Raw genomic sequence first — 22,627 nt, forward strand, 5'->3', positions numbered from 1 at the left:
GAAAGTGGTCCCCTCCTCTGCAAAGCCCTCACATAAGTAAGTCCCCAGGCACCGGGAAGGGAAAGGGCCGTGGGCCTCTGCCCCTGAATACTGGGTCTATGGCCAGTGCTCAACCTGTTTGGATGTTCTAACAGTGTGCCCAACTCCATCCCGAAGGGCAGATCCATTTCTGCCAAGCTGAAGATGCCTCTGGCCCCGTTGAGGCGATTGTGTTTCGACCTGGGCTGAGTGGGGTGCGAAATGAGCCAGTATGTAGAGATCCCTGAGTCCAGCACTCTTAATTCCGAAGTCCTGTATGAGTAAGAATGACAACCCAAAGGGATTTCAAAATTCCTCAGAAAGGGGATAGCATATAAATGCCTGTCGACTCCATGCCACTCATGCGGTGAGCTTTCTTAATGTTTTGCAATGCCAGTGCCAACATAAGCATTCAGCCATTTACATCCCAACACGTGAAGGTGAAAGGATGTGGGTTCTTTTTGTTTTGACACACTTAATAGATGTGTGTAAAATTAATACTATTGTGAATTTATTTTTTTTAAAAGTGACTACAGTTTCTACAGGAATTTTCACAGCAGACCATCTCTAGGACCCATGAAATCAAGAAACAAGTGGACAGACGGATTCAGGAGACAGCCACGGATTGTCGCCTTCATAGTGTCTTCAATGACTTCCTCATGCTGTCCACTACGCAGTTCATTGACAACGTGAGTTTTTAGTAATATTGTACTTACAAATAATACCTTTTGGTGAGCAAGAACTATTGTCGTTCCAAGTTCTCTTCTGAATTTTAGTGGGCACAGTTCTCGGTAAATGAAGGTTCTTTCTTTAGGATCAATGCCTGTTCTTTATTAGTAAAGTTTGGATTTTTTAAAGCCTCTATAAGAAATCTAATGATAGCATTTCCTCATATTCCAATCTTTCCCTTTTTTGTTTTGAGAGTAGTCATCTGTCATGCTGAATCCTGTGCCATTCAAACCTGTTGTAGCACATTCTATTTCTTGAGCCTGTTAAGTGTCAAATCATAAAAAAGACTTTCAAACTTGGAAGATTCTAAAAAGCCCATGATTTAGGATTAGGAGGATAACATGAATGCCATATGGGCAGCATGTGTGTACATATTTTAGTAGTTCGAGTTGAAATCCCATTTCTACCCTTTTTGCGGGGAACTATATGTGAAATGAAGACCTTAATAGAGATCTCTTTGCTGGTGATTTTTTTTAGTGGCGAGGGGAAATTTGTGAGTTTGAAATACAACTATTCAAGTATAATCATTGTATGTTGAATGTCCTTTATCTGGAACGCTTGGGACCAGAAGTGTTTTAGATTATAGGCTATACTAATAGACTATACTGATTCAGCATCCCTAGTCTAAAATGCTCTGGAATCTAAAACTTTATGAGTCTCATGTCAGTTCTTAAAATGTTTTGGATTTCAGATTTTCAGGTTAGGGATACTCAACCAGAGATGGTTTTCTGGCCATCTACACAGGATGTCCATATGTGGTCCTGAGCATTGGAAGGCTCAAGAGGGGACCCTGAAAAAGGAGAAATGCTAATTAATGTTAGCAGTGTTTTCGGTCTAATTAAATGACACAGTTCTTAAAGATTCATTAATTTATTCATTTAGCAGCTTATGTTGAAGTGCTGAGTGCCATGTTAATGACTTGAGGTAGTTAAGAGATATCACAAAGGATTTTTTAAAGTCATTCATTTTAAAATCTTTAGCACTGGGGCTGGGGATTTAGCTCAGTAGTGCCGTCACCTGCCTCACAAGCACAAGGTCCTGAGTTCAATCCCCGGTAACAAAAAAGAAATCTTTAGCCTTGTAAAATTGAAACATTTTTTTTTCCAACATGTTTTTCAGATCATCTTATTGTGCTGGTTTTTGGTCATTTTTTCCCTTCCTTTTCTAGTTTTCTGTTGAAGAAACAAACGCACTTGCCAAAAATTTTAGACATTTTGACAATTTGAGGGACAGAGCTTAGGGCCTTATTGACTATAACTTCTGTTCTTCCCCCATCCAGAGCTAGAAGGGAAACTCCGTGTTTGGTACATATCTTTTAAGTTCATCTTCGTGCAGATACTGTGCTTTAAAATTTAGACCTATAGGAAAGTCAACCTAATTCCTCCACCCCAAATTAACCATCCAGTAACATTTTGGTGGGTTTTTTCCTAGTCTAAATGATGGTGTATTTGTATGCATTTTCCTTAGTTTTTGAGCGTTTAACACATCTTTGAAACTTTTATGAGCTTAATTTTTCTTAACTCCATTATATGACTATATTATACTATAATAATTCTCTAGCATGAAAATTTTACTGAAATATTTCATATTTAAAGAAAAGTAGAGAACCACACATGCTGAGTAAGCAGTGCCTAGCATTCCTTAATAGATTTTAATATTTTTATCATGCATTTTTCAAAGGCACCAGTCCTTTCTCTCTCATATTTTTCCTTAACTGTAAACATTTGGGGTTAGGGCCCCCTTGTATCTCTGCTAGAAGACTCTGTAGATATGTGCGAGCACATGTACGTATAGTATTAGGGATTTCTTTTTTTTCCATATATATAACGTTTATTGTGTAGCTGTCTTTTTCCTCACTGACTGAGGAGTGTGAATGTTCTTGTGTATGCATGTGTGTTTGTGTGAATATAAAGTCAGGCCTGCATATAACTGTGGGTCTTTCTGACCTCAGCTCCTTATTGTACACCAGCATCATTATTAAATGCCACAGATTACTAGCATGTCTTCACAAGCCAGGTCCACATAGCTTCTTTTTATCCACAATTGCCATGGTTACTTAGCTTTGGCCTTTGACTTTTCTGTGTGAATTTGAAGATTAACTTGCTATTTTGTTCTGCAGAAAATCTTGCTAGCATTTTATTGGAATTGCATAGAATGGTATATGTGACTTTCCACTACAAACTGTGATATCACGAGCATCCTCTGGGAGGTAGGATTCTTGGGTCAGGGTATACGTTTAAAACGACATTGTTTGATGATATTGGCTGATGTTTTCATGAAAGTAGACAATATCCCCTGCTAACAAAGGCTTGGGACACAGGTTGGTACACTGGTGATGGCAGTGAGTTGTGACACATTTCTTCATAGGAGTCTAGAAGTATGAAGATTGCAAAACCTCTATCCTTTGGTTTCATAATCCTCTTTTAAGAAGCCTGCAGAAATAAAAGGACAGGTGCCTAAGAACATAGGTATGGGTGGGTTCAGAGCAGCTTTGTTTACAGTAGCAAAAACTGGAAATCTTAATATTCACCAATGGGAGACAGACTAAATAAAAGGACTGAATCTCATCTATGTGTATTGACCTAGAAAGTGGTTTATGAGAACACTAAGTGAGAATATGGGCCAGAGAGATGTGTGCAGTATGAGTGCATTTTTATTTAAAAGCAGGAGTGGTAGAAGAACTCCGAATTTGTGCATGTGTCTCTATATATTTATATAAGGGCCTTAGACCCCAGGAGCACACACATCACACTTAACTTGCATATCCCAATGGTTGGGTTGAAGTAGGGCAGGAACCATGTGTCTCTCTTTTGTGTATCTTTATACACATTGATCATCCTTAATCCAAAAACCTTAAATTGAAAAAGATTTCAGATTTTCAGGTTAACAGTGCTCAACTGGTAAAATCTGTATAAATATTCCAAAATCTGTTCAACTTTGATGTACTTCTAATCCTAAACTTTTAGATAAGTGATACTCAATATATGTTGATTTAAAATTTCCTAAGTTTATCTAGAATCCACATACTATATGACTCACTCTTCTGAAAAGCATGCAGTTCAGTAGGTTTTAGAGTATTTACAACATTTTATAACCATGGCCACTGTCTAATTCCAGTGGAGTTGACTTTCTACTTTTGTGTGAAAGAGGTACAAAAATTTATCAGCCATGTTAAACAATAGAATGAAAATAAATTTTCCTTTTCCTTTTCCATTGCTGTAGGTGTTAGTGTCTTGTGACCTTCTTGATAAGTTGCAGCAGGTGATGTCCTCCATAGCCCTGGGGAAGAATACCTGTCCCTTTGTTCTGTAGCATGTGTATTAGGTTAAACACTGTGTGAAAACCCCTGTCTTAACTGTTTTTGCAACTCTCAGGCTAGCCATGGGAGTGAACTCTTCTTCATGTTTCCTAGTCATTTGCATCTTTTTTCTTTTAGCTGTGAACTGACTTCTGTCCTTTGCTGATCGTCCATGGCCCATTGGTCATGGCTTCAGCCATTTGCTGACTAACCATTTCCTTCTGCATCTTGCCTTTTTGTGACTGAATATTGAAATCATACATTGTGATTCACCTTGGATGTTGCTTTGACCTTTGAACCTTAATTTGCTTGCCTGTTTAGCAGAGTTTGAAGAAGAAGTGGAGGATCTGGTGCTCAAGGTGGAGGCCCAGAAGACAACCAAGTACTTGGTTTCAGTCCCTCTTTGCACAAGTTCTTGACTTGGAAAAGAGCAGCAACTGAAACTTGTGATGTGTCTTGTGGGGGTGGTGGGAAGGGATGGACACAGGGAAATGAGGTGACTCTCTTGACAGCAACCCAATTGAGTGCCTTCATTTCTTCCTCAAAGTTAGCATATTGAGTAACAGGTAGATTGAATTCTTGAATTCAGGCTTAAGAATAGAGAGAAGTCAGTGGACTTTTTCCACAAAGGGGCAGATAATAAATCCTATAGGTTTCATAAGCTGCAAAATCTGCCTCTTCCTCCTTGTACTCCTCTTTACTTCCTGCTTCCTTCCCCACCTATCTCTCCTCTTCCCCTCATCACTTTCCCCCTTCCTCTTTCTTCCCCTTTCAACCCTTTAAAAATATAGCAGCCGTTCTTGACCCATTACTAAAAGAGGCTCTGGGCTGTAGTTTGCCAACTTCTGATATAGACTATTATGCAGGTGAGCCCTTTAAACCAAATTTCTCTGTTCCTTTCATGCCTGCTTTGACTCTTCCACCTATCAAAGTGACTGGAAGGTGACTGAATCTGATTTAGTGTTCAAATGTGATTACCTCTGGCGTGCCACAGGATGTGTTAGTACAGATAGTGTGGACTATGTAGGGAGCAGTTACTGACTCTAATGATGCTGTGGGGGCTGGTGATATAGGACACTTTGACTCTTTGTAGTTTGAGAGAGGGTCTTCCTGAGTTGCCCAGGCTGCCCTTGAACTTGTAATTCTCCTGCCTCAGCCTCCCAAGTAGTTGTGATTACAGGCATCTGCTGCCACACCTGGATTGTCAGTATTTTTAATTGGGATTTGTTAATAGTGTGAGAACATTGCAGTGTTTCCATGGGGTGCTGTCAGTATGTTGGACATACACACTGAGTGATGTTTTGTTTATAGGAAAAGACCCGGGACCAAAAAGAAGTAGATCTGATTCCTAAAGTCCAAGAGAATGTGAACTATGGTTTGCAAGTACTGGACAGCGCGCTTGAGCAACTTGACAGAAAAGCAGGGAACTCAGACTCTGAAGAAGATGATGTTAATGCGCAGTGGAACTGATTCTTGAACCTAAGGTTAGCACATTCAGTTCACGTCTTTCCTGCTGCACCATGCTTCCTATTATGTCTCGGGAACTTTAGCTGGGCACAGGATTGGGAAGAGCCGTACTTCAGCTCTAGGAAGTGCATGTGTCACTTAGAAGTCCTGTGGTGACCCTGTTGGAAGACTGGCTGTGCACAGGCTTTGATGGAGCGCTTGAACACAGCACTAGCCAGGCTAGGGGCACAGAGTTGCCGGGTATGGTGGGAGGGAGGAGGCATTTATACCAGTGACCATCACATGTGCTCAGAGACTCAACTTCTCATTGAGTCATCAGGGTAAAGACAAGATTCAGATTGGGTAGGGTTTGTGCTTGTTTAAACTTCAGAAGTTTAAAAAAGTTTATGTTTATTTGTCTTGTACAGCATGTTTTGAAATACGTATACATTGTAGGATACCTCCATCTGACTAACATAAGGATTCCTCATGTAGTTACTTTAGTGGTGATTTTTAAGACTCTTAGTCTTACTCCTCTTGTCCAACTGAAACCATGTCCCCTCTGCCCAGCATCTCTGTAACCTCCCACTCCTCCAGTCTGAATTGGGATGAGAAGGATGGTGAGGCTCACAAGAGCTCTGGAGTTGTTGGGAACCTGGGACTCTGAGCAGAGAGGGTTGAAAGGTGTTTGGATCATTCCTGTTTGGTAGGTACAAGCAAAACCACTGTAGGCTTTCCTGTGTAGGCTTCCTGTTCACCTCACAGGTGTGTACATGTTGCATATTTTTTGTCAGATTGGTAAAGGAGACAGTGGGCAACATAGTCACTCAGAAGGGAGCTGGTGGTAAGTTTTTCTATACATAGAAAGCAGGATAAAGCAGTACAGGTGAGCCAAACATACATATTTTTAATACATAGAAATACACGTTAATATTTTTACATTTCATTTAAAAGACATTTTAATGTATTTTTCATATATGTCTAAACATATATAAATAAATGATGTGTGTCTATAGTGAGAGGTATACCTACACCTCGGGAGCAGGGTGCCTCACCAATACTATGTTTTGGAGGAGTGAGCTGAGGGTGGGATTTCTCAGAGCTTCTCTAAATTTTTCGGTTCCTTTCCATGGTTCTGCTTGTGCCCTTTTCCTTGTTTGTTTCCTGCTGATAAATTTCTTTTACAGGCCTTGGCCATTTTTGTTTTTTGTTTTGTTTTTTTTTTGGTACCAGGGATTGAACTCTGGTCCTTATGCCTGTGAGACAGGCAGCAGAACCACTGAGCTAAATCCCTGGCCCATTTAGCTTTTTGTTAACAAGGTACTTGGGAGGGTTTCGCTTTACCTTGCTATCTTTACCTGGGATTTGAATTTTTTAAATCAGTGATTTTTAAGAATTCTGTTCATTTATTTTACTCTCAGTCTTTCTGTTTCTTACTGTCCACATTCATTATGTAGCTTGTTTAAGGTAGTGAGAAAAAGCAGGTGTTGAGGAGGATACTTGCTTTCCTTTTTTAACCAAAACATTAATGGGTGTTTGCTTTTGTTCTTTGCGGGACCTGTACATCGACCTCCCCTTGCCCTACCTCATTGGCTCCAAGCTCTTCATGGAGCAGGAAGATGGAGGACTTGGAGAGCACTCTATTGAAGCTGCTTGTCTTATGTACTTTCTGGTTACTGGGGCACAATACTCAACAACTGTAAGAAGAGGTTCATCTTGGCTCATTTGTAGAGGTTTCTGTCTGTGATTGGCTGGCTCCAAGGCAGGAGGGCATAGCAGAGGGGCCTGGCAGAAGAGGGTTGCTCATGGTTTGTCATTAGGAAGCAGAAAGCAATCAAGAGAGGAGAGGGAGGTACACCCTTCTAGGCCACAGCTCCAGTGACCTGCCTCCTCCACCAGGCTTCCCCTTGCTAGCATCACATTTATAGCCATAAACTCACCAGTGTTCTAATCCACTGGTGAGTATCGTGCACCCATGATCCAGTCACCTCCCAGAGCCCCACCTGTGAGCACATGAGACTTTCAGGGGACATCTAGATAAAAACCATAACAGTGCTTGTCTTTAGCAAATACTCTTGTTACGTTTAACATTTAGAAAGTACTTTCAAACTTTACATTAACATTGCAGAAATAGTTCAGAGAACTCACATATACTCTTCTCCCATCTTTGCCAGTTAACCTTTCACCACAGATGTTTTATTCTCTCTATATGTGCACATAATGTTCTTTCAGAACTCTTTGATGCAGCATGCCCCAGTACTCCTAAATAGTTCTCTGTGTATTTTCCAAGAACAAGGGCATTGTCTTATACAGTATAGCCACAGTATAATGATCCAAACCAGGAAACTTTACTGGATGTAATAGGATAATGCTATTCCCTAATCTCTGGTCATGCTTGAGTTTTGCCAGTTGTCCTCATGATGCCTTTTCTTGTTTCTCCTCTTCCTCTGGTCCAGGACTCAGTCCAGGACTCAGTCCAGGACCTGGGAGGGCATTTAGTTGTCAAATGTCTCTGTCATCTTTTAGGGTGGTGCAATTTCTCAGCCTTCCTTCCTTTTCATGACCTTGGCATCTTTGAAGAGTACAGCCACATTGATTTTTTTTCCCGTTGTAATGAACCATTTTTTAATCATATGGAGAGATGCTTTGAGACTGTATAAATATCTGGTTCCTCACTATAATGATATTTTTAATTCTCATAAGTGGATATATATGGCTTTTTCAGAGCCTCTGTGATCCTGTTGTGCAATATTGTGTGACTTAGAAGGAACCAAGGACATTCTCTGGTGGTGTTGGTGCTCACCTTTATCCTCTTCTCGCAGAAGGCTCTGTGGGCCATGATCAGGGCAGCATTGTGGACAGTGAGGAGGAGGAGGAGGTAAGGACTGTAGTCTGACCAAGTCATGGTGAGCGGGAAACTGAGGTGTTCAGCAGATGCAGTCCATATTTGTGAGTTATCTGTCCGAATTCATAAAACTTCTAACAATGATGGAAGCCACAGTCTGAAGGTTTTCCTTGGAGTTAGATTTCCTCTTTGTCTTGTGTACAGAAACAAGGAAAACTGATCCCATGTCCTTGAGGCTTAGCTTCCTCTCATCTTGCCACCAAATCCCTCCTCTTCCCAGTACATTTGAGGGCAGCTTAGATCTCTACCTGTGATCATAATTTTTGAGTATATTCTATCTCTGAATGGTTCCACGGAAAAAATATCTGCATCTAACATTTTTATATAAAGCTTCTAGACCAGAAGATGCATTAAACATCACTGCCACTTGGAGCACGTTGGTGTCCACAGAGCATTATCTGGCTGCCCAGCCCTTAGAGGGGGCATTGTGGAGGGCAGGGACACCATGAGGGGTGGCCCCTTGAGGATAAGAGTTCTGAAAGGAGATGGATTTGTGTGTGTGGCCTTCTCCTCATCCATCCTGCTTTCTGCAGTCCCCTCTGCTGCCTGCCTTCCTGTAGCCTCCAAGCAAAAAATCTTAGCAGAAGGAAATGAGCTTTCCCTTGGTAACCAAACCCAGTTGCTCACTCCCTCCTCTGTTTTTAACCATCAGCATCAGTCTTCACCAAATCACTGGGAGCAAATACTAATGTTCCCTTGGGTCCACTGAAGCAGTTATCCTGTATAGAGGAAGTAGAGAGTAGAGTCCAGAACGTGAAATAATACAACTGACTTAACTGAATGTGTAGCTATTACTTTGAATTCAGAAGTCAGAATCAAAAGTGGAACTGTCACGAAAAACTGGTTGGAGGTCTTAACATGGACCACAGAAGCCAGCTGTGACAGCCTTCACACCCCATCCTCCTCATCTGCATCTCTGTCCTTGCAGTGACCTGTGGTTGGTGCCACAGACTGTCTTCCTCTGCGTGACTTAGCATCAGCTTACCCGGAGTCTTAGACCAAAGTCATCTCTGCTTGTGAGTAAAGCCTGTGCTAACCGAGCCATCTTCCCCCCTTTGGAGTCAGATGATGATTTTGCCAATCAGAGTGACAAGGATCAAAACCAGGTGAGGCCCATGTGTTGAAGTGACTTCATTTTTTAAGTTTTAAATACTGAAATCACGTCCTAGTGACTGATGGCAAAGTGAGGATTTTTCTTCATGTTTATAACTAATTTTCCTTTAGAAATGTCATGTATTTAGGACTACCCTTTTCATATAATTTTTTTCCAATTTTACTTTATATTTTATCATTTTTTTTCTAAAAAAAATTGGGAAACAGAGCTGTGAAAGAATACGCAGTTACCCAAACTGAACTATTTCATATGAATCCTTCTCTCCTGTTGTACAGTTTGAGACAGTGTAGGGATGGAGGTGTAGCTCAGCAGTAGAGCACTTCCCTGGTGTGCGTGGGGCCCTGGGTTCTGTCCCCAGTTCTGCCCAGGAGGACAAAACAATGAGACAGTAGCGAGAAAACTCCTGCTCTCTTAGCACAGTGTTCTTAATTTTTGTAAATCCACCAAAGGTATATTTTGTTTCTGTTCTTTTATGTTAACATAAGTGTTTTCTTTGACAATTTCAATATGTTTTGTAATTTTGTATGTAAATGTGTGTGTCTGTGTGTGTGTATTTGTCTTTGCGGTGCCAGGGATGGAACTCAGGGCTAGCACATGCTAGGCAAGTGCTCTACCACTAAGCTTCATCCCCAACCCTGTCCATATTTTTAAATATACTGATATAAGACAGTGTGGTAGGCTCTAATTAAGGGAAATAATTTATTTCTAGGATTTTAGATATACCCAGGAATCCTTTGCTTCTGTGAACTGTTTCTGAAATAGGGCAATGTAGAGTTACATTAACATGTTCACAGTGGGGCCATAATTCCTGTGCCTCACTGCCAGGCAGCTTGAACCACTGCTCATACATGCATAACTGCCCCACAGGGCAACTTTTTATCAATTGTATTAGTAAAAGACCAATAAAAGTGATTAGATCCATTTGTACCACCAGTGGTACAAGCCAACTGATAGGACAGTCATGCATGTACCACCAGGGCTTTAAGCCGGTGGGAACATGTTAATGGATCTTGGTATTCCTATCTGGTGGACAGTCTTGATGACAGATCATGCAAATTGATTTTGCTACAATCTGATCAATATCAGGATGATGGTTTAAGCTAAAGTTTTGCTCCAGAATACATGTAATGTGGTGTATTAACATAATCTAGAATTGCATTACAGTTTCCTAATTAGGAAACATTTTTTCACAAAATTTTTCAATTATCAGGTGAAGGGTTTTGTACTTTTTCATGGTACTTCTGTTTGGTTGTATACATAAAAGGTGGCTGCTCTCTATACTCTTCCTTTGAAAGATATTTATTTCCATAAATAGTTTCTTCAAACAGTACAATAGAGTGATTAAAATCATTGGCTTACCCATCTGTTTTTATTGTTTGTGTTTATTGGTTTGTGTGCCATAACTAACCTCAGAGTACTTCCAGCATAGTCCTGACACAGCTTACTGATTTAAACAGTATATATTCATTACACAGATTAGCTGCACTAGTGGTACCTTAGGAGAGATCAGAATTTAACACATAATTATGGCTGGTTATTTGACAGCTTAGAAAGAAGTCAAAGTAAATCTTTGAGCAGGTTCAGTGTGTGCTCTTGAGCCAGGCACGTGGGTGGTGGCTTTCTGCCCTCCCGGGGACCCTTGAGTGGCTCCTCTCCACCCAGCCTGAGACACACATAGCAGGGCTGAGTATTAGAGAACCTGTGAACTCTCCCGGCCTTGTCCTCAGGGGATCCCAAACCTCTGAAGACACTGAAAGAAAAGAAGGAAAGAAGAACGCCTTCTGACAGTAGGCCTTCTGCCTCAGTTCGGCCCTCCTAGGAGACTTTTTTTTTTTTTGTACCAGGGATCGAACTCAGGTCCTTGCACTTGCGCAGCAGGTGGCAAAACCACTGAGCTAAACCCCCAGCCCCTCTAGAAGACTTTTGACTCAGGAATGTCCTTCACTGGATTTGGAAAGTGCTGCTTTAAACGCTGAGGACTGGGCTCTGTCTTCATTCACTTTGTGAAAGCCTCTGAAAGCATTCTTTTTTTTTTTGGAATCTGAAAGCATTCTTTGGGGTGCCAGGAGGGGGAGAGAATGTGGAATAAAAACACTAGTGAAGATTTGAATTATTAGACTGTATAGCAGGCATCACCTGTCTTTCTAGAATTTTCTAGAGGTAAGGAAAGAAGGAGCTAGAATTTTCAGTAACAGTTCTGTTGGGCCCTCTCACATCTAGCAACAGTGTCCATCATATGCCCTGTTGCTGTGACCTTCTGCAGATTTCTGTTAAGTGTGGCCTCCTCCAGATCCCCAGGGAGCTAGGTCTTGAACTTGGCAGTTGAGCTCACCACAAAAGGTCTGGAGGGTTGCCTAAGAAATGCCCCGGGGTGGCTGAGACAGGCAAGGCATAAGTTTGAGACCAGCTAGGGCTGCATAGTGAGTTCAAGGGCATCCTGTGCTACACAAGACTCTGTCTCTGAAAACAAAACAATAACAAAAACTTCATTCTTTCTGCTCCAGACATTTACCAACTTGAAAGTCTAAGCCCAGTGAGTCTTTTGGGTACCCCAGTGGGCTTTGAGTGGGTTTCTGTTAGGAATCGTCTGCTGCCCTCAGCCCCTCCTTGTTACCTGAGGCCAGGTGCCTCCCGTACCCCTGCTGTGGGTGCCATAGACACCTACCCCAGGACTGTGGGCTCCAAATGTACCCTGGCTGTCCCTGCACAGTGTGGCTTTCTGCTCATCAGAGGAAGAAGATAACTTATTTGCCCCTCCAAAGCTGACTGACAAGACTTCTAGCCTTTTGGTTCTCCAGGGAGCCTGTTCAGTGGTGGGCAGGACCTCTTTGACAAGGAGGATGAGGAGGTGACTCAGTGTGCTGCACTGCCGGCTGGGGCTGAGTTCAGGGGGGAAATCTGCCTTTGCTCTTAGTGGGAGAGGTGGTTTTCTCTGGGAGTTACTTTGACGTCAGATCTGGGGGTATCAGACTCACACATGGGGGATACCCTGTCTCCTGAGCTCGTTTGTTAGGGCAAAGAAGATGTGTTATCAGTGAATGATTCACTTACCTCAGTGATTGTTTCTTACCTTACTGACTTCTTTCATCCTTGTATTTAATTCCTGTACAGCCCCAAATTAGTTAAGAGTCTGTCTCCATCGTCTTCACTTTGCATCTGATTGTCAGGCAGAACAATGAACATGAAGCTTCGAGTTTTATAGGGTCCTGAGTCCTTGAAGTGTGGGTGCACTTCCCCTCCCATGTTCATTTCTTTGTATCTTTTTCACCCAGAGTAACCTCTTCAGGGAGGCGCCCCAGGAATGGCACACCCCAAACCCCTTGAATGAAGGTAAGCTCCCCTTTTTCGTGTGAGAGAACTCCATTCCCTTCCCATTAGCAGGTGGAAGCCCCAAGTGGTTCCCAAGCTAAAGGCTGTGGTGATTGCTTTGGACCAGTTGCAGACAGTTTGTCTTCCCATGTTAGCTTTCTGTTCTCTTGATCCAGTGGCAGAGCACCTGAGATAACTTACAAGGACAGGATGACAGGGTTGTTTGGGCTCATAGTTTCAGAGGCTGTCAGCCATGGACACTTGGCACCACTGCCTTCATCCTGGGTGGCACAGGCAACTGTGGGGGGAGGGTGGGTGGGTGAGCCTGCTCCCCTCTTGGTAGCCAGGAAGTAAGAGAGAGGGGAAAGGTCAGATCCCAGTGTGCCCTCAAGGGCACCCCTAGTGACCTAACTTTCTCCTAAATCAGTGATGGAGAACCTGTGGCAGGTGTGCTGCAGCCATCTGTTTGTTATCATTGAAAGCTCTAAAAGATTCACCATAATTGTCCTTAAAAGTCCAACACCTACTGGTAGTGACACAGGCTTGGGACAGAGCCTTCAACACATGGACCCATAGGGGATATTCCAGAGACACACAGCACTTGACTAACTTGGCTCTTGGTAAAAACAGTACCATCTATAAACTCCTTCTTCAAGAATTCATAAAAGGTCAGACAGGAAAAGTATAGCAATATGGAGAATTTTTTTTTTTGGTACCGGGGATCGAACTTAGGTCCTTCCGATTAAACCACTGAGCTAAATCCCCAGCCCTGAGAATATTTTTAATAAAGTCTAACTGAAAGAAAATCATTCCTAACATTTTGCATCTAAATCAACAATCAGTAATTCTCTAGTCTGGTGTGCTTCAGAATCACCTGTGGAGTTTTTTAGAAGTTGAAAGTTGTTTTTTTAATCTGCACCTTTTATCCTGTTAGGATTGAGGTGATTCTCCTGTGCTGCATGTCCAGGTGTCGGGGTGTGGGTGTGCTATCTTCCTGTTTCTGCTCTCCTGTTGTGGTGTCAGTGACTTGTTTCTGTTTGCTCCCCCCCCCCCGCCCCGCCCCGGCATCGAACTCAGGACCTTGCCCTTGAGAGGCAGGCAGGGCGGCACTGAGCCACATCCCGCGTCCTCTGTTTGCTTTTATGGTCATCACTTTTTCCACTAATAATCCACGTTATTTTTTTTGCTGTTCTTTTTACTTGTTCATGTCATTGAGCTGGGCCAGACACAGAGCTGTTTTGTGAGACTTGGCTGCCAGGTGTGACTCCCCCAGCCACTCCACTGCCCTTGACCAGTGTCAGGGCTCCTCACCTTCCATGGAGTCACAGCTTAGATGTGTTAATCTCTGATGTCACTGGAGGGAAAATCTCAGGGATATTTAATGGCTTATTTAGGAATAATCAGTTCTGAAAAGTCCCCTACTGGGATGTGTTGTGTTGCACATACTTTAGGAAAGGGAGGTTTATAAAGAAAGTTGTTTCTTTGTGAACTAATTGTCTCATTCTTCCTCAGCCTAGAGTCCTTCTCCTCCAAACCTGGAAAGAAAATCCCAGCAGGAGCTGTTTCTGTATTTTTAGGTAATGGTTTGTTCTTTAAAAACCGGAGGGAGAGTGGGGGATTTAGTTCAGTGGTGCCAGGCTGCCTACCTTGAAAGCGCAAGATTCTGAGTTCAATCCCAGGTTTAAAAAAATGAAAAATAGGGCAGGGGATTTAGCTCAATGGTTCCGCTGCCTGCCCTGCAAGTGCAAGGACCTGAGTTCGATCCCCGGTACCAAAAAAAAAAAAAAAGAAAATAAATAAATAACTGTAAGGATTCTTTTTTTTTTTTGATGGCTCTGTCATCCTGAGGACTAGCTGGAGAGGAGGCCCCTTCAGACAGTGCAGAGCAGCTTACAGAGCCACTCAGTTACTGATGCCTGTGGCCTTGTGGCTGGGCTGCAGCTGAAGCATAGAGTGCTTGCGTTGTGTGCACGTGCACTGGCTTCCATCCCCAGCACTGCAAAATAATTAAAAAAAAAAAAAGAAATGAGTGGCTTGGGCTTCTTTGTGTTTGAGTGACCATGTGATCTTGTGTTGTGAGTCCCTCCCTAGCAGTTGCAGATGGGCATTGTTTGGACCTGTTGGTGTGTTTTGTGGATGAGCTGAAACTAGTATATAGTTCTCAGTGGAAGGTGCTGTTTGTTCTGAAGCTAGGAGGGTCACCCGCACTGCCCCACAGCTGTGGCTGTCCTGTTCTCCACCCTCGGGACACAGATGTGTTTGGGGCCCTGACCTCTCCGGTGCTGAAGGAGCCCCAGAAGCCAGAGCAGCCCGCTCTGGGGAAGAGCTCATATGTCCCCCTACTAGTGACCTCTTCGATGATGATGATGACGATGATGATGATGACTTTTTCACAGCGTCCAGCAGCAAACCTTCAAGACAAGTATCTGTCCTAGCTTCTGATTCTGGGGATTTGGCTGGAGAAAGCTGTGGCTCAAAAAGGATGCAGCTCCCTGGACCATGGGCCTTTCCACCTCCAAATCCCACCTCGCACTTTGCTCTCTTCATCTCCTCGGTGCTTAATGGTGCTCAGCCTCAGAGGTTGCTAATAGAGAGGGCTGTCTTTTCTGTTCTGGAAACTGCATACAAAGATTATCTTTCTTATAGAGAGCTGAAGTCTTTTCCCCTATAATTTCTGCTCAGAACCTCTAGTTCTGGCCTTTGGAGTTATGGAGGTGGTACCCTCCAGCAGCCTGCTGTAGTGCCTTCCATGAGCAGAAAGTTGTGTGCTGGCCATTTAGTTCCTAGCTTCTGTCCTCCATGTGGAAGAGCCTGGGTATCCGAGTGTTACAGACTTTCAGCCCTGTCCAGGTGACCCTCTCTTTTCTGCTCCCTCAGGTTTAAGTCAGTGTGCTGGTGAAGTCTTCACCATCTCTTCTTCAGGGTATAGGTGGATCTGGGGGCTGCTGTCAGAATGAGGATTGTGATCTGATCACATGCATCTGGGTAGGGCCCGGGAGTCTGAATGGATAGCAGCATGGGGCGAGTTTGCTGTTCTGTGGGCTACACTTAAAGGAGCAAGAATTAGATTCACTGGGGGCTTTTCCAGAAAAGGACAGTAGACCAGTTTGCAGCACATGTACAAAGGAAAGAATGAAGGGTGTCCTGAGGAAGAGAGGGAACCAGAGGTGTTCAGATGTAGGGTGTCTGGACTGACTCTCCTTTCCCAGGTGGGTGTAGAAAGTAGTCAGGGAAGTTGATGTCCTTCTCACATTAGAGGGGAGGCAGATGCGTAGTGTGCTGAGACTTCTGCAGGCTGAACTGACAGTGGGTGAAGGTAGGAGGGCCCCAAGGACTCTTAGTCAGTATCCTTGAGAAATGATGGGGGGTCACAAATGAGTATTTCTTGGGACACTCATGAACCCCAGTACCCTCCTTTCACTGACTCAGGCTTCATGCAGAGCAGCAGGGCTTGTGAGAATGAAAAGTTTGAGCCTCCCAGGCATTCATCAGTAGCATAACTGATCCTTTTGTTCTTTGGAATCTTGTGAAATTGTTAAAAAGAATGAGGTTTATGTGGGTTGACATGGGAAGATTTTCTAGGTACATTTAGTGGAAAACACAGTTGGTAGGATGCAGTACTCATTGTCTTGCCATCATGGCCCTGTTTATGAACAACTAGAGTTGAATGTTAACTTTTGGGGGATTTAGAAGCAGGTGTGCCCAGCTGTTCTGATGTCTGTTTTGTCTGAGTGGGCAAGTAGCATTCTGGGGAATTTTAGCATTCACTTTTATCTCCTTCTGTAGTTTTACTTTTTAAAGCAGGAACCATCCTCATGGCATAGAGTCCTAGAATGATAACTCAGACTCGATGGCCCTGTCAAATGATGTTTCTTTAGGTCTCTTTTTATGGGTACCTGTTAAGCCACTTCTGGCTCCTCCAAGCATCGGATGCTGGGCTTGGATAAATGCATCAGCCGGAGGGTTCAAGTGTCTGTCCTATGTCATCTAAGCTACCATTGTTCCTTTGAAAGGCACCAAGGGAATGGGGCTGGGGTGTAGCCCAATGGTAGAGCATTTGCCTAGTATGCATGAGGTCACAGGTTTGATCCCCCACACCACACAAAGAAAAGTACTAAGTGGAGAGTATGGTTCCACTTCCTACTTCTTTATAACTAATCAGGAAATAGCAGGCCTTGTCCTTTCATCCTTTGGGAGAGAATGTTGTAATCTGCAAACCTCATGATAAGATTTTGATCTTACCCTGTGCTATCTTTTTGAAGACAAAATCAAATCTAGTGCCAACATCTGTGATGATGAAGAAGGTGATCTGTTCAAAGAAAAACCAGCGGCTGTGTCCAAAGCATCTGGGAAGCAGGCAGCTGGGAAACAGAGGGATGAAAGCAAAGCTGAAAGCAAAGCAAGGGCAGAGCAGATGGTGAGTGGAGGGAGCAGGGCAGGAAGGAGTGCAGCTCTGGGTGCCTTCTGGTTCTTCTGGAGCCAGGGAAGTGGTGTTCCCATGTGTGTTTATATTGAAGAGCTTCACACATGAGCTTGAAAGAAAAGTCAATAAACTCCAAGTAACTACTGCTCAGAATCAGCAGTTGTTCAGACTGTGCCAAATGTTTTTGACACATCTGAACCTGTCTGCATGTGCTTTTGCAGGGAAGCTGTACTCGTCATGACTTTTACCCCTAAATAGTAAACGTGAACAAAAACTGCTCTATAACCAGATGCCCTTATCAACAGCTACAGGATTACCAGTGATTCTCCAGTAGGATCCAGTGTCTAGTCCTCATATACAGCATTCTAGTTGGCCCTGAAATGTGTTAAAAAATCACACCCAGCATCCAACCATGTATAGTACTGATTTGAAATTAACTCATATTCAGTCTCTTGTCTTCAGAATGTCATCTGTGGTTTTAGTTTTGCTTTGTTTCAGTTTGAAGAAACCCATGATCTGGGCAGTGTTACCACATTGCATTTGCTTATCCTGTTTCTTTGGTGTCCTTTTCATTTGAAACAGTGCCTCCTGTGTTCCTGTTTTCATTTCTACAGCCAGCCAGTTTTCTTGTAGAATGTTTCACACTGAATTTACCTCACTATTTTCTGAAAATAGGTTTAGGTTGTGTTTTTGGCAGGGATACACGCAGGCACTCTGTCACCTCTGACGCCACTGCCACCATGCCAGCTCTCCACCCTCATGGCAGTTGAATCCCCACATGACTCCCCTCAAAGGCACCACTCTCTTTGTTATTAACAGTTGGTCTCTGTGATCTTTGACACTGAATGCCCTGTTCTGTACCAGCTGTGAGCTTAGTGGTTTTAACATCCACTGATGACTTTTTCTGAACCAGTTATCCTAGGAGGGGTGTGAAAAGTGCCTTTCTGATTCTATTTTCTCTATATGTATTAGCTAGATTTACTAGCTGGTATTCTGAACAGAAGAGCTTTCTCCTCACCTTGTTACCCCAGTTTTCAGTATTGTCATGAGAACATCAGTTCTTTATTCAGTGTACTATTTTTTTTTTGGTAGTCACATTGATCTATGTTTGGCTAGTTGCCTGTGTGTCTGTCAGTCCTGAGCTCTTCAGGCTGCTGCTCTTTCCCCTGCTGTTGGCACAGGTTGCTTCCTCTTCTCTGCCAACCACGTCCCATTGTGTCTCATCCTTGCCAGAAACCTGACTTCTGCTAGTCACCACTGTCCCAGCAGTCAGATAGCTCTGAAGTCCAATTGCTCATATCCCCTCTGTACACTGTGTGACATGGGCAGCCTGTCCTGTGCCCTGCTTCCCCAGCCATGCACTCCACACCATCTTGCTTTTCCCTTGGTACACAGTTCTCTCAGCCTGGAAGGCCCTTCTCCCTGGGCCCCGGCCATGTCCATCCTGAAATAATGAATTTTTCAAGGAAACTTCCTTCCCAGTTTTCTTAGACCAGTTGTAACTTCCTCCCATGATAGTTCACCCCTTGTGTTAATTCTTTGTGTGAGCCTCACATGCAACAGGGTCCATGTTGGCATCTTTTTTTCCGGAGGTGTGCCTTGGCATCTTCTTCTTCTTCTTTTTTTTTTTTTTTGGTACAGGGGATCAAACTCGGGTCTTTGCACTTGCGTAGCAGGCGGCAAAACCACTGAGCTAAATCCCCAGCCCACACTTGGCACCTTCTTATAAAAAACTCTCAATAAATAAATCTCATTTCCAGGTTTCATATTTGCTAGTATTCCATTTTTCTTCTTTTCCCCCAACAAGGTTACCCTACCTTCCAGCAAAAATCTCAAGCTCTTGCCAAAAACAAAACTCAAAAAGGTTTGTTTTCAGATGAGGAGGACTCTGAGGTATGGAATTCTTTCTCTTAGTCTTAAATATTCATCTATGGTTGTGACACTAAAAGAATATTATTTCTGGATCAGTGTTTTTCCCCAGTAGAGGAATAAGAGTTTTTATTAAGTAGGTTCAGTTTTTTGTTGTTGTTTTTTAAAAAATCCCCTTCCTATAGAGTTACTTGGGCTTCAGAAAGTAGTATGGATACAACACTTTCCATTTTGGGATTTGACTCTCCTGCTGTATATTCAAGAACAACACCTGCCTCTAGGATGCTCAGGCTGCAGGCTGTTACTGATGCACACAGTGAGGTCCCTGTGCTAGAATGGACTGAGGCTGGCTGCTTCCTTTTTTGACAGTCTCGCTAACTAAATGATGGGCTTAGTACTGAAGGGGTGTGTTTTCGGTCTTGTGGCCATGCACAGGTTTCTGGTGGCCTCATTCCCTCTGGGCTTTGTCTTTCTGTTGACTGGTTCAGGCCTGCTCCTTTCAGATCTAGCCTTAGGCCATCCCTTTGGGAGATTGGAGACTAAGATCATCAAAATGTATGTGTAATTTCAAGAAATGTGGACTACAGGTAGATTTTGCACTCCAGCCAGAAAGCATGGATGACGAGTGATATGAGCAATGGCTTTCGGGCTTGTATTTCCTGGAGGACTTGTGGATAGAGAGAATTAGCCAAAGTGCAGTTCAGGCTGACTCTCGACCCCTCAGTAAGCAGGAGAGCCCCACACAGGAGCTTCCCTCACTGCTTGTTTACCTCACTGCCATCCAGTACACCTCACCTCACACCCAGCAGGCGCTGGCCCCTGCCCCTCCAAAGTGCTCTTCCTTGCATCTCAGGAGCTTATTTCCCTGCCCCCTGGTCTACATGAAGTCACCCCACCAGCCTGCCACACTTGGGCTGAAGCACAGGCCACACTGCACCCATCTACTCTCTTTGCTGTCTTGGCACTGTCGCTCAGCAACCATTGTTCTTCCTCTAGCTTGGCAAGGCTCCTCAGGAGAGGGAGGATTTGTCTTGGACCCTGTCCTCAACATCCTTCCTGTAATGCCAGTGCTTGGCATTGCTCAGTTACCCAGTGACAGTCGAGTGTGTGGAAAACCAGACATGAGACATTTCGGTGACTTTCCTGGTGTTTGACTTACTTATTGCTATCACCAAACCACTCCAGAATTGAGTGGTTTACAGCACCAGTTGCTTCACTGTCTTCTAGGGTCACCAAGGGCCTCTGGTGTCTGAGCTGGGCTGGAATGAGAATCCTCCCACCAGAGAGACTTGAGCTGTACAGCTGCTGGGCATCCAGAGCCATCTCCCAGGGACAAAGCTTCAGGGACACAGGACCTAGACACGGTGACTCAGGCTCCAAGTGAGAGAGCTTGGAGTCCATGTAGCCTTTGGTAGCCTAGCCTTGGAAGCCAGCCTATCCTTCTGGACAACTTGTCCCTTTGGTTGGTCAGGACAGTCACACTGGCCTGCCCTGGACAGAGGCAGAAATATAGACTTCACTTGGTGGTGGGAGAGTAAATGGATTGGAGACTCAATTTACTACCACAGCAGGGCTTTGGCCCCTGGGCATCACCACAGTGAGTGATTTCACTGCATGTGGTCAGTACCTTTAGACAAGGAGAAGGGAAGCCAGGCAGTTTAGTAGATGAAGCTTTGGACTAAAGGGCGGATTCCTAGTCCCTGTCTCAAATGAGCAGCTGAAGTTTGCCCAAGGGAGTCATGGGTGTGTGTGTGTGAGGTAATGGAGATGTCTCCCCCCCCCGCCCCCCCCTCCCCAGGAAAGGTACAAAATTATGATGTAGAAGTTTGTTTCTTAGTCTTTGTTTGGATTGCTTTCATTTTCTTGAAGGGGTGGAACCTTTTCTTTTGGCACTGTGTAAAATTTGGGAGGGGGCAGCCTGCTGGAGCTCCAGGTATGGCCTCTTTGCCTGAACCCACCTGCGTGCTGGTGATCCCAGTCCAAGACCCCACTGTGAATGCCTTACATCTGCATTTCAAGAGGAAACACTGGTTTTATGGTTTAAGAAAATTATCCAAAGATGTCTTAAGAAAGGATGTTCGTGTCCTATTTGGTTTTTGAAGTTTCTCTACCTAAGGGACTAGTTGTCCAGTCTTGTGTTTCAGATTCATGCAGCTCAGTTCACAGAGCTTTCTCTGCAGTCTGAGCTGACATTTAAAAATATTTCAGATTATTCAGAATCCAGAAAATCTTTCCTTGATTTGCAAGATCTCATAGCTATACTTCAAGTTGAAGAGCAAACATTTTGAAGGAGAAATTTAATTCGTATTTATTTAAAAGAAATAATATCCTAAAGAGAGAGAGGTATTACTAATAGTAAACACCCATAGGACTACCAGTTGGGAATCTAGGCTCTGTTTCCATGATTTGGGTCATTAACTCTGACTCTTTAGACAGAGGAAGTCATTCTTATTTTCTCAGCAGGCTAGTACAAGGACAGGGACTCATCCTCCTGCCTGAGGGCAGTAGGGTGGGCATGTGAAAGCCCTGGGCATGGGTGAGACCACCTGGAGTCTGCAGCCCTCCTCCTCCTCCCATCAGCTGCTTGTGGGGCACACACCCACAACAAGCACCTAGGACAGGCCCCTGAGGACTCTGTCTCAGCCTCATGGCAGCCATTGTGTCCTAGTCATTACTTCTATAGTGACCTGACATGCTAATCAGCAAGTTCAATCTTGATCCAACAGGATCTGTTTTCTTCTCAAAATGTGATTCAGTCTCTCCTGTCCAGCAGGCTCCCCACATCAGTCCCCCTTTTTGATGATGAAGATGAAGAGGTAAATAAACATCCTTATTGCAATAAGAGATAATCAATATGTAGTTAAGTAGAAAAGGTAGCTGATGTTATTGTATAATCATAGGCTCACAGTAGAGAAGGGGTGATAGGGAGCCACAGGCTGCCTGGAACTGGTGGAACAGAAATAGGGCAGTGTACACCACAGTCAATCACACGGAGGATGTAGACACATAGCCGAGTTCTTGTGGGAAGCTTAATGGAGTTCATCTTTAGACTGTGCCTTTGAAAGCATTTCTTCCGGGGTGCTGCCAGGTGTGCCCTGTGATTTGCAAGAATGTCTCAGATAGAGGGGTGGCAAGGACCAAGAGGCCATCTCCCACCCCAGCCTTTCTTTCCCACCCTGGATGGGGAGAGCATAGCAGGGTAGAAGAGTCAGCATGAAAGCAAAGCAAACCCAACCCTTGTGCAGCATTGCATAGTGGCTGAGTGCATGGGCTGTGGCCTCAGACCCAGCTTCATCGCTGCTTGGAGGGCCCTTAGCATCCTAAATCTTCACAGCCTGAAGGTGAATAGGCCATTGTGACAGTTGAAATCAACACCTGATGTAAAACCCTGCAGTGCCTTGCACGGAGTCGGTGCCCAGTGAGTGTCCCCACTGGGCAGGTGCTCATTATGGCCCTTCCTGCCTCACCACACCATCCTATGAGCCCCTCCCCTATCTGTGCAGTGCAGCGTGCCCA

At 44.0% G+C, this 22,627-nt stretch overlaps 1 protein-coding gene across 1 annotated transcript in view; it reads left to right on the forward strand.

Annotated features, from left to right (window-relative positions):
- The first annotated feature begins 584 nt into the window (after nt 1-584).
- The window catches only part of LOC101696834 (uncharacterized), a 34,600-nt gene continuing 12,557 nt past the window's right edge, over nt 585-22,627 (forward strand). The window contains exons 1-6 of the mRNA XM_087189511.1: nt 585-5,529; nt 8,217-8,369; nt 9,325-9,502; nt 12,783-12,840; nt 14,332-14,396; nt 17,082-17,236. Coding sequence (XP_087045637.1) covers nt 17,112-17,236 — 125 coding nt within the window. The 5' untranslated portion in view covers nt 585-5,529; nt 8,217-8,369; nt 9,325-9,502; ... (1 more) ...; nt 14,332-14,396; nt 17,082-17,111. The remainder of the gene's footprint in view (nt 5,530-8,216; nt 8,370-9,324; nt 9,503-12,782; nt 12,841-14,331; nt 14,397-17,081; nt 17,237-22,627) is intronic.

Source organism: Heterocephalus glaber, unplaced genomic scaffold (genome assembly GCF_053883595.1).
Source record: "Heterocephalus glaber isolate CG9 unplaced genomic scaffold, H.glaber_assembly_v1.0 deba00001543, whole genome shotgun sequence".
Classification (NCBI taxonomy): domain Eukaryota; kingdom Metazoa; phylum Chordata; class Mammalia; order Rodentia; family Bathyergidae; genus Heterocephalus; species Heterocephalus glaber.